General features: G+C 37.1%; 1 protein-coding gene across 2 annotated transcripts in view; it reads left to right on the top strand.

Moving 5' to 3' along the window:
• Nucleotides 1–12395, top strand: part of LOC121462857 (kynureninase) — a 130214-nt gene that overhangs the window by 40595 nt on the left and 77224 nt on the right. For both annotated transcript variants that reach the window (XM_041674818.1, XM_041674817.1), the window contains exons 5-7: nt 8783–8844; nt 10273–10344; nt 11853–11927. In XM_041674818.1, the coding sequence (XP_041530752.1) occupies nt 8783–8844; nt 10273–10344; nt 11853–11927 (209 nt within the window). The remainder of the gene's footprint in view (nt 1–8782; nt 8845–10272; nt 10345–11852; nt 11928–12395) is intronic.

Raw genomic sequence — 12395 nt, 5'->3', positions numbered from 1 at the left:
CCATGGGAAGACACATTTAACTTAAAACATATAAATGGAAGTATACTCTTCTTAGCAGCCAGAACTCACCAAGAGCCTGTGCCTTCCCTGTGCTTTTAACCTAAAAGGCTCAAAGAGGAGGCTGTTCTCCTGCCCAACAACTCAGTGGAACCACTTTACTATAGACTGCACCATACGTTTAATAATTATCTTCTACATTGTAAACTATGTCAGTATGCTATCTGCTACAAAATTTATAACTCTGATAAAAAAGAAAAGGTGTGAGCAAAAGTAACCTTACTTCATTCCAATTTTATTGAGTTCCTAATATGTGAATTTCTATTGGTTTAATGTGGAGGTGTAATGGAATCTGAATATTGAGTGCACACTGAAACTACGATCTCCAATGGCACAGAAAGATGACAAGAACAATATAAACAAATATGCCTCTATAGACCAGAAGTAGAGCTGCTATGAAAGGGCTCAGAACTTTGCAAGTGCGGCTTTTGGGGCAGCAAAGGAAACAGCCCAAAGACTGAAATCTGCATTAGCAACCTGGATTCTGGGATCTGAAATCTAATAGCCCAGAATGCCAAAGGGCATCCAAGCTCAGGAAGGCTAGAAGTACAGGATCTCCGGCTCCTCCGGGAAGTTTTCTAGGAACAGCAATCTTGATCTGTTAGAAATCCCTGTGCATGACAAGGAAAGAGGTTCACAATCTCTACTATAGGTAGTAGTTCCGTTTCAGAAAACCATTTGTATTTGTTGAAATTTCTAACAGGTTAAAAAAAGAAAACCTACAAAGAAAGGTTTATATTAATTCAACATGAGATTTGTGTTTCTTTAGTTGTAGAATGTGCATTGTGTGTGTGTGTCTCTCTCTTTGTGTGGTAATGATAGTTTTTTTCAGATAATAATTCCATTCTAATCGTGTTACTTTGTGTCTAGTATTTATCATCCTCAAAATAATGGGGAGTTAGAATGTTTATATACAGGCTAGGAAAGTCATAAGATGATATTATTTAATGAGATTTATGTAAAGCCAGCAAACTCTACATAATTTTCCTGTGACCATTTAAAAGTTTATAGGGCTATTGCAACTCATTAAATGCACAAGCATTTTGTTGCTCAATAAGTACATGCATGTCACATTAATAAAGAAAATTTCAAAGCAGTTACCTTCTACTGTTATTAGTAAGGAAAGAAAGGGACTGTAGATGTCCAGCTTGCTTAGAAAAGAAAATTGTCCGACCATTTTTAAATTTGAAAAAGCTACATTAATTAACCTCCGCTTTGTGAAGCTTTATCTAGTTGGTAAATTACATAAAGTGTCATGTAATTCATGTCCCAAAGCATTTCCAATCCTGGAAACCAGTCCTGACACTGAGACTATGTTCACAGTCATTTGACTCGATTCTGACACCAGTGTCCCAGAGTTAGTTCACATTCCATAGGTTCAGAGTTTGATCCCTCTCTGGTGCCCCAACTTGTGACACCTGCCGCAGGTCCCTACTTGGAGATGACTATCTGTAGGTTGGCATTTTCACAATTAACTCTTTGGTTGTGATAACATGACAGCAATTTACAGAGCATGAGGTGCACTTTCCATATTCTAACCTCCTGATTTGAAAGGACCCAACCCAACACAGCAGTAAGGAAACTCAAGGCCACGTGAGAAGGTTGCCATGAAGCCTGTTCAAGTTTGCTATGCTCTCAGTGCTCAGTCTGCTCTAGGGTCTGGTGTGCAGTCATTGCCCAAACAAGAGGTAGTAGGTGAGATGACAAGGTCAACTATCTGGTCACATGATCTCTCCCGACTTCATCTAAGTCACAGCTGGGAGTAAAGAGACAATCATATCAGACATTTCTTCTTTTCTTTGAGAATTTTTATTTGGATGTTGTATTAATTATATTAGAGATATTTCAGTTTTCAATGTAAAAAGGCATATAAAAGATAATCATTCCTGACATATCAATAGTCTATTTTGTATACCTGGAACTCAATAAAATATATAAATAATTTCCCAAAGCCTTAAATCTTATATAAAAATTATTATAGAGTTAAATAATTATTTTTTCTGCTGTAGCTAATAATGTGTCCAGTGAAATAACCCTAGCATTGCTTTATTGTATACAGAATATAAATACATAATTTTTATAAAAGTGAATTATAAGCAGTATTCTTAAACACTAATTTTAAAATTTAAGTAAATGCCATTGTCTAAATTATTTCTAAAATTGTATGTAATAGAGAAATGTTTATCCCTTGATCTAGCCCAATTTATTTATTTAGCATATATGCAGCATTCTGCAGGCATGCCAAAAGAGGGCACCAGATCTTGTTACAGATAGTTGAGAACTACCATGTGGTTGCTGGGAATTGAACTCAGGACCTCTGGAAGAGCAGCCAGTGCTCTTAACCAGTGAACCATCTCTCTAGTCTGTGAGGCAAACCCACAAAGACATGACCTCAGCTTGTGGGAGCTCACGGACCCTGGAAGGACAGCTAAGGAGCCAGCATGGGACCCACCTAGGCCCTCTACATCTGGGTGACAGCTGTGTAGCTTGTTTTTTTTTGTGGGGCCCCTAGTGGTGGGACCAGGATCTGTTCCTGATGCATGAGATGGCTCCTTAGAACCTATTCCCAATGGTGGGATGCCTTATTCAGCCTTGAAGCAGGAGGGAGGGGCTTTGTCCTGCCTCAGCTTCACGTGGCTTGCTTTGTTGATTCCCATGGGAGGCCTTATCCCATCTAAGTTGAGATAAAGAAGGAGTGTGTGGATGGGGGATACAGGGAAAGTAGGGGAGAAGGGAAAGAGGGAGGTGAACTGTGGTTGGTATGTAAAACAAATTTTATAAAATAAAAATCAATTCAATGCTTGCATTAGTATGAAGTTTTTTTAATCTTTTTTGATAATGTGAAAGAACAAAATTAACAAAATCTTCATTGGCTTTATTTCTGCTTTAGAATTGGGTAGCATTTCCCTGAAGTAGATGTTGTATGACAATAACAAATATCTATTCATTTTCAGTAAGGGAACTTACAAAAGACCAAAGGGACATTATCAACAAAGTCCAATTTGGTGACCTAATGAGCTTGTTGGGATTACTTTCACACAGGTCGTTGTATCAGTGACAGCCCACCACAGCAGAGGCAGTGGCTCACAAGTGTTGTGAGGAGCTGTGGGCTGCTTCCCTGCTGCCCCAGCTCCCGGCCACCAACTAGCTCTAGCTTATGCCCCAAAATAATTACATGGAAACTGTATTCTTTTAAACACTGCCTGGCACATTAGTTCCAGCCTCTTATTGGCTAGCTCTTACATATTGACCTAACCCATTTCTAATAGTCTGTGTAGCCCACGAGGTGGCTTACCAGGGAAGATCTTAACCTGCGGCTGTCTGGAGTGGGAGAATCATGGCGACTCACTGACTCAGCTTCTTTCTCCTGGCATTCTGTTCTGTTTACTCCACCTACCTAATTTTCAGTCCTATTAAAGGGCAAAGGCAGTTTCTTTATTTAACCAATGAAACAACAGATAGAAAGATGACCCTCCTCCATCACACAAGAGCTGAAACCTTGGAGTGCCTTGCACAGATCTCAGGTAGCAAGTATGCTCTCCTCAGTAATTCTTCCTGCCTATTAATTTTCAGGGGGAAGGCATTGGGTATCTGGTAAGTGGTAGGGACTTTTATGGCACATATATGTTGCCTCATTAGGTCCTCAACTTTTTTTGAGTATTTCCCAAATTTGAAGGAACTTCCCTCAGGGATGGAATGTTTGAATTCAGAGGAAATTGTTGCAGGGACTTGGGAACTTAACTCAGTAACAGAGTGCTTGTCCAGCATAATCTAGGCCCTGGGTTCAGTCACTAACCTCAGAAACAAGCAAACCAGGGGAATTGCTACACAACACCAGAGTAGGGATCCCTATGAGTTTAGAAAAGGAGTGTGGTTTTATCCATAGAAAAGAACCAAAGGAAAACCCAAGACAGAAAGGGAAGATAGACAATGGTAAACTTAGTTTCCTTTCAAGGAAGGACAGGGAGACACATTGCTTACATCAGGTGTCTGTGGGTTACCTGTCCTGTAAAGGAACTAAGGCACAGGGAAGGGTAGTGTGCCAATTAAAAGTGGCCCATTTGGAACTCTGACTAACTCTCTGGTCCTGGTTTTTAAGATAGGTAAGAAATTGGTTTCTCTTGGCTGACTTGAAATGAGAAAGTGATTTTATTTTTGTTTCTGACCTTTTTTATTGGAAACACAATGTGAGGGTTTTGATTTAATCAATGGATTTATATTTTACAGTTTTTTATTGTGTTTGTCAAGGAAAAAACATACAGAATTTCCTTTTATCTTGGTTACAAAGTGGTTCTAAGAGGAAAAAAATATCCAAATTGAATGTAATAACTTCAAAATATTGTTTCTTCTATACATATTACATATTCTACTGCATTGTTCTCTCTCTCTCTCTCTCTCTCTCGTGTGTGCATGCATGTGTGCATGCATGTGAGTGTGTACATATCCTCAGATGAACGCATGACCTTGCCTACAGTAGACAAACACTCTATTACTTTTCCATGCTTCCAGATTTATTGCAAATTTTGTTATTCTTTATGTTGTATATTAAAAGCTTCAAACTGTCTCCAGAAGATGGTATGACTTAAAATCATAAAATAATGTAAAAAAATGAAGTGTCGCAAAAGTCAGGTTACTTTTCATTGCTAACTATGTCATAAGCAGACAGAGTTGTCTTATTCTGATCATTGTTGGATCTTCTAGTTACTTGAAAGCATAGTCTTTGAATGAGCATGAGACTCTTCAAAAGCAAGCAATAAGAGGACAGTGGTGGTTATTATGTATACACATTGATATGTAGAGTGGACAGGAAGAGAAAGAGAGCGAACAGCTATATTTATTCAGACATAAAAAAATTAATTTTAGATATGAAGAAAACCTATTAATAAAACATTTTATATAAAGCCAACAATTACACAGCACATGGAACATGGAGTAGCTTTCCTTTATAATTAATGTCATATTATCAAGATGCTAGAAATAGATGTGCTGGAGAAGATTATCAGTATAGTTATTAAGTCTACATACATAGCCCTGGATACATAAAGATCACCAAGGGCCAGATACAAGCATTTGATCTTTTTTAAATGTAAAATTAATCCATTTCCTTCTGAAACTTGTGGTTGAGCATAAGAGGAGCAATGATCCATGGGTGATCTACTTCAACTCTCCCAGACCCTCTTCCATGCCCTGGCCATCTCTAGGGGCCCTAGGAATTTGTAACTAGACAAATTTCCTTGGGGCTTTGCCTAATTATAATCCTGACATCAAATGCACAATAGCATTTGCATCTGCTTAATAAAGAAGAGAAAGGATGATATGACAGTATGAGTGGACTCTCTTACCAGACGGTAAGCAGCTTGGGGACTTGCTCTTCTCAGCTTGCTATACTTTGAAATTATTTTGAGATTAGAGAGACAAAGAAGGAAACTGGTTATGAACCTGGCTCTTCCATATTTGATTTATGGGGAATGTCTTACAAACGGTGCTTCCGAATATCATTCTGAACAACAGCAAAACCTTATTTGTGAGACTTTGAGATAGTTCTATTTAAATATCAGTTTCCATCTTGATATAAAGATGGAAACCCATAATCGGTTCCTCATCTCGTTGCTAAGAAGGCTGTGTGAAATAACACAAGTTGCAGATTTCAAACTGTCGGTGCACTTCCTGAACAGAGCCTGTGATGGTTCCGCTCACTTTAGACTCAAAGGAGCAGCCGTTGAGACAATTCTGAAATTAAAAAGCATCAGCGCATAGTAATGGCCCCATAAATATTACCTTGCTAGAATTCAATGTGAGAAGACAGTGCTTGTATTTAGCTGCCAAAAACAAGCAGGAAACACTCACATCTGATGAAGCAACTCCTATTCTGACATTTATCAAAGAAAAATCACAGGTGGTCCCCTAAGGGGAAGAGCCTTCCAAGTTTTAAGCTTTCAGGAAGCTTCTAAAAAACTGTGTTCTGAATAATTTTAGGTCATGATGTTTTTTTATTAATTCAAAGAAGGCTCTTAGGACAGTAAGGGGAACAAGGAGAGGCAACTTGAAAGAGTTTCATTTAACATTAACAATTTATCTCTTAGATAATATTGAGATAGTGTGGGAGAACATTTTTTCAGAGGTACAACTTGAACCCATGAGGTCAATTAGGTAAACTTCCTTTTGAAAATAAAGTAAAAATTAGTTCAGTTGGCATTGCTGTGATGTTAAGAATAAATTATTCTTAAGTATCTCTAGTTATACTCACAGTAAACATTTCTGTTAGTGTTTCAAGACTTTAATTCTAGCATGCCTCCTGGGTGTACCTGAGTATGCACATTTGCAACTTAAATAAATGGATCCTGTCTTTGGGCAGGGCTCAGCAGTAGGTTAGGGTGGCATTCAGTGAAGTGCTCTGGTGAATTTCATATGCAATACTCAGTGTTGGGATAATTATGTGAGAATAAGTAATCATTCAAAGTAGTGAGGGACTGTTGGCAAAGAATTGGTTAAAGAATGAGCATGCCCTTGGAAGTGAGGGAGAAATGCCATGAGAAAGCCAGGATTGATTCAGAACAGTGCATCTGGGGTGGCTATGTTTGTGGTGTCAAAACTGGCCCATGCCAGAAATATTTTAGGTCCAATAAAAAGATTATGTAGCATGTGACAGACCCAGTTTCCCAGAACATGGTAGTCTTTTTTTTTTCTTTTTTCGTTTTTTCATCTAGTAACTGATGGAAAGAAGTCTTAATCAATATGTAGTGCTTAAGCAAAAATTAATGTCTGGGTTTCTACATAAAAGCTCTTCAGTCTTTTCCGTTTCTTTGTTTTCTTCTAACAACTACTGTGTTTTCTTATCATTTTTATTTGTTTTTAAACGCTTTCCCCCATTAATTCTGTTTTCTTGCAGTATTGTTATCTTTCTTTACTCCTTCTGTCTTCTGCATCAAACTTTTTAAAAAAATGGTTTTCACAATAAATACTTATAAATAACAGAGAATCAAGCTGTTAGTTAGGGTTTTATCTCAGAAGCAACAGTAAAAATAAGTTATACTGCAGTATAGAGAAACAGCTAGAATAGAGCTAATAATATTTATTTTAATACCACATTTCAAAAGGTATGTTATATGTAGGAGAAGACACATAACATTATATGTGATATAAGCATACTATGTCCATTTACCCTGTATAGGCATGTAGATGGAGATTTATTTTTATGGCCACTTGGCTTCAAACCTAATTCTCCTTAAGATGACCAGGCATGTTTTTAATGCCCACCACCTCTTCAACAATTGGTTAAAGAATGAGCATGCCCTTGGAAGTGAGGGAGAAATGCCATGAGAAAGCCAGGATTGATTCAGAACAGTGCATCTGGGGTGGCTATGTTTGTGGTGTCAAAACTGGCCCATGCCAGAAATATTTTAGGTCCAATAAAAAGATTATGTAGCATGTGACAGACACAGTTTCCCAGAACATGGTAGTCTTCTTTTTTTCAATTGTACAACAAAAAAGAAATCCAGATAGCAAATACAAGTAGCCTCTGACCAAAGGAAAATACAGGTTCCTCCTTGAATAGCTATGTTGATTAAGAATTCATTAGTTAAACACTCATTTCCAGTGGCCTCACTTCAAGTCAACTTACGCTAGAAATTTTTGGACTTATTATCACATTGACTTCTGTGTTTGTAAAGGGAACTCTATAAGAGTTCTATATCTGTGAATAAACAGTGTATGACAAGAATTATATATTTTCCTCACTCAGGATAGTGTTTTCTATTTCTGTCCATTTGTGGGAACCCTGATTGCTCTTTGGGCTGACGAGGGAGGGAGACTTGACCGGGGGAGGGGGAGGGAAATGGGAGGCAGTGGCGGGGAAGAGGCAGAAATCTTTAATAAATAATTAATAAATTAATAAATAATAAAAAATATTTTTTTTTCTCTAACAACTTTATGAACTCTTTGATGATCATTTCTTCGGTATTGGTGAAGAAATCATTCTTCTTAAATAGGCCTAGTTTTCTGGAAAGCTGAACCACAGAAGGTGTGAAGTATTCTTGGGTTGTAACATCCCAAGTGTAGGCTCTGTCTCCCATCTACTTCCAGTTCTCCGTCCTTGGAAGTCAGGTCCCATGGTGTGTAGGTAATAAATATCTGAATTTTGCATATGCTTTCTTTAGACAGTACACATTTCTATTCTCTTTTCATCCCTATGGACGGGCAAATATTTAAGGTATGGCATTTTGTCATGCAGCTCTTTACTCTTGAGAAACATGACCAATCTCATTGTAGTAACAGTGAGATATGTTTGGCGGAGTTGACTTCTCTTACTAAAGGTGAGCTTTAATTTGATGTCAGGAATGACCAACGTTAAATATATGATTAATCCTAATATCATTTTAAGTTTATTTTCAAAACTTACACACATAAAAAGTACTCTTTAGGAAATTTTGCAAATTAATAATATGATAAACCACTGTCAGAGAAAATGATTATTAATTTGCCGTTCTTATTCATAACATCAAAAGAGGGGTTTGATTTTTTAACTGTACACATGTATGTATCTATTTATATAATTTGGCAAGTGGGGCAGATGGGGACCCCTCATTTTCATAATGACACATCAATATACTATTGTCTCTAATAACATTGATATGCACAAGTAAAGCTCCAGCCTTATTTTCCAACTACATTCCAAACCAACAAAAAAAGCCTCAAATATGATGCATCTTTGATGATTATTTTCCAGGAGCCCACGAGAAAGAAATAGTTCTAATGAATGCTTTGACTGTTAATTTACATCTCCTACTGGTAAGATTTCTTTAACATCTGTGTTTTGAGTTCTCTCATTTACAAAATCTGAAATGTTTCTATTTTAAATTCATAAGTAAGTCTCCAATTTATTTATTAACGTGTGAGATGGTCTATATTTTCACCAAAGCATTCTAGACCATGATCTCATGTTTCCTTCTCAATCATGAAAGAGTTATTTCTTACAAAGAGCTTTAGAGTAATGAGTTCTCTAGAGAACAGAGGAAAATAGTAATAGCACTTAAAAGAGAAAGTTGCTCAGTGAGGACCGTCACTGGCTAGCTCAGAGCCTCTCAGAAAGGATGACTCCCTATGATGAAAACAAAAACAAGCTAGTTGTTTCTAACATCAAAGTAAAGCACATCTTTGGTAGATGAAGTCAACTCTGCCAAATGTGTCTCACCGTTATCACAGTGTGACTGGTCATAGTTATCAAGACAAAAGAGTTGCATGACAAACCATCACAGACTAAGTGCCTTAGGGGTTTATTCATACAGAGCGAGAGAGGAAGAGAGGGAGAGAGAGAGAGAGAGAGAGAGAGAGAGAGAGAGAGAGAGAGAGGAAAACAAAATAAATGTTACATTCTGATGAAAACATGTAAGTATGTTTTCGAATCGTGTCTAAAAGTTCATACATCCTTACTTTTGACTTCCAGCTAATTACTTAGTGTCTCTTTAATGTTAGTCAAGGTTCTCAGTGTCTCTCAGAAATCGTGTTTCCCTTTGTAATAATGAAGACAACTGCGTCTTCCTCATAGATGTACAGAACTCAATGAGGTACCACGTGAAAATTAATTTAGCACCCTGGACCATAAGGAGCATACTGTTAAAATATGTTGTCATCTGTATTAGAATCTGTGCCAAGCTTATTGTTCAGGGACTTCATGGAGAAATGAAAGGGCCAGTGAACCAGTAATGTGCTTATGGCTGGTGCCTCTAAGATGGACAGGGGTAGCCTGAGGGGGCAGAGGCATGCTTGGCTGGACCTAATCCAAAATGCCATAAAGCAAACCTCCAGACAAGAGGGAACAGTGATAAAGGGAACCAAATTGGCAGTGTAAGATATGTAAATAAGACACGCATAGAACAAGCTATTTCAGCCTCACTCTAGAGAAATTACCTTTAAATGCTTAAGAAGATAAATTTTCAATTAACATTTAGGTAAAGCCTTAGAATATATTTTTATCTGGTTCACATTTTCCTCTGAGTTTGCTTTCCATTGATAAGTGTAATGAGACAATATCTCCACCATATCGATAACTCATTGAAAACTAGGCTAATTGGAAAGGAACCCCTGTCAGATACCTTAGATGTTTAATTAATTAATGTCTTTAGAATGTTGGAGTTTACAAAATGAAAGTGTGGCATAAAGGAGTAAATGAGTAAATTGTGCACTAATGCTTCTCAATAACTCTCTCTCTCATTGTAGTTATCATTCTTTAAACCCACACCAAAGCGGCACAAGATTCTTTTAGAAGCCAAAGCCTTCCCTTCTGATCATGTAAGAATTTCTTCAAATTATATTTATGTTCTTTCTACTCTTACTAACAGGACATATCATTTTCCAGACTTGAATGTTTATTCTCTAGTCATTTCCAAGTAAGCGGACTAAAAAAGAACTGTCAAGTGCTTTTGATTTACAGTATTTTTCCAGATAGTCGATTTATTTCTTTCGTTCAAGCAAAACATGTGTTCTGGGAGGAAAGGACTGAATGGGGACATTGATTTATTAGTCTTTTTAAAGATGTTGAGCAAATCGTTCCCTAAATCAAGTGTGGTTATAAATGTTTTATTAATTCCTGTTGCTGTTTTATTTCATAAAATCAAATCAATACAAACTCCACTGCTTAACCCTTTAGCAATGTTGAGTTGTCATATGAACTTGTATTTGCATCTCTTTTGTCATAGTATGCTAGCAACAGTTATTGATTTCTTTCCATGAAAAAAATATTAAAGGGTGAGTTGGTGCAGGGAGATGGTTAAGTCTTAAAGAGATTGCTGCTCAGGCAAAAGGACCTAAACTGGGATATCTACCACTCACGAAAAAGGCTGAATATGGCTGTGTGGGCCTGTAGTCCCAGAGCAGGAGACGAAAGAGACAGGAGGATGTCTGAGGCTTGCTGGATCCCCTGTCTATCTTGTCAAGAACATCCAGTTTCAATGAGAGACCCTGCCTCAAAAAAACTAGGTAGAGAATGATCAGGAAAGTTACATTGGCATTAACCAATGGTTCTTATATGCGCATCTGAACACACACAGGAAAATGTACATATAAATACATCCCAACACAGAGAAAAGATTAAAGGATTTCTTGTAGCTCACTTAATCAAATAAGAAATCAAGGTTTCAGTGAGACAAACCTCTCGTTCGTGTTGATTTGAAGCTGTCTGGTAATGGTTCTTCCAGATCCATACACAGATGAAACCTTTTCATTTAGATTTAAAGAAACTTCACTTCAGTCTTTTTGTTATTTTATTATACTACACCTTGTAATTTTAAAGCATGTAATCTACTAAGCCAACAAATGGTTATTTTGGAAAAAAAAAAGATTAAGACCTTGCTACCTTGAAGAGAATCCCAGTTCCTCTTAGTTATTTGGCCTCGTTCATATCTTCTTTTCTCCCTGAAGTTTCCATGTAATTTGACTCTGCTACCTGACTCTTCCTATGGTGAGCTGCTAGTGTATCCTCACTCAAGCCCAGCCCTTCAAACTCCCCTCCCAGTTGTGAGTTTCACTACATGAATTTCACTGTAGCATCTCCTATATCCAACAGTTAGTCTGCACTTGTGATCACCTTTAGTATATGATACTTCAACAAATGCCCCAATTCCTCCTTCCTTACGTTAAGAAGGACCTCTCTGATGTAGCCATTCACTTTACCTTTGACATGTGGTTTAACAGAATGATATGGTTTCACTGTTATTTTATTATTTGTTTTAGAGGAGCTTTGTGCATGGACTGCTGTGCTTTGAACTAAATTTACTGAATATAATTGCTTTCTTTTTCAGTATGCTATTGAGTCACAGATTCAACTGCATGGACTTGATGTCGAGAAAAGCATGAGGATGATAATGCCAAGAGAGGTATCTGAGAAAGAGATAAATCTCCATTATCTTTCTACTTAGTGTCCATTGATTTCCCTCCATTTTCCTCAGACATTTATTATCTTCAAGGCTTTGATGTAACTTCCAAGAAAGCATCAGAGACCTCTGTATTTGTTACTAGTAGACCCTTTTGTTTAAAGTAAAAAAAAACAAATAGGAAGTATATTTATTTTCATTTTCAAGGTACATGGCAAGGAATTTTTCTTTTAATATCAATGAAGTCTATAGTGGTCAAGCAGGTGAGAAAGGGATGTATAACTGGGTGTGCCACTTTAAACTTCAAATATAGTTGCTGGTGGATTATAATAATTATAATTATAGTTATCATTATGATTAAAGACTAGAGGTCACTGTGAAATTGTATGGAGACTGTCTCTCATGTTCTTTTGCAAAGTATCTTTTTTTTTTCCTTATACCTAAGATATAATAAATTTTCTAAAGCCAATA

Source organism: Microtus oregoni, unplaced genomic scaffold (assembly GCF_018167655.1).
Source record: "Microtus oregoni isolate MIOR12 unplaced genomic scaffold, Mior012 000025F_ref0000491, whole genome shotgun sequence".
NCBI lineage: Eukaryota > Metazoa > Chordata > Mammalia > Rodentia > Cricetidae > Microtus > Microtus oregoni.
The sequence above is the reverse complement of the archived record's forward strand: the minus strand, read 5'-3'. Positions and strand labels throughout refer to the sequence as shown.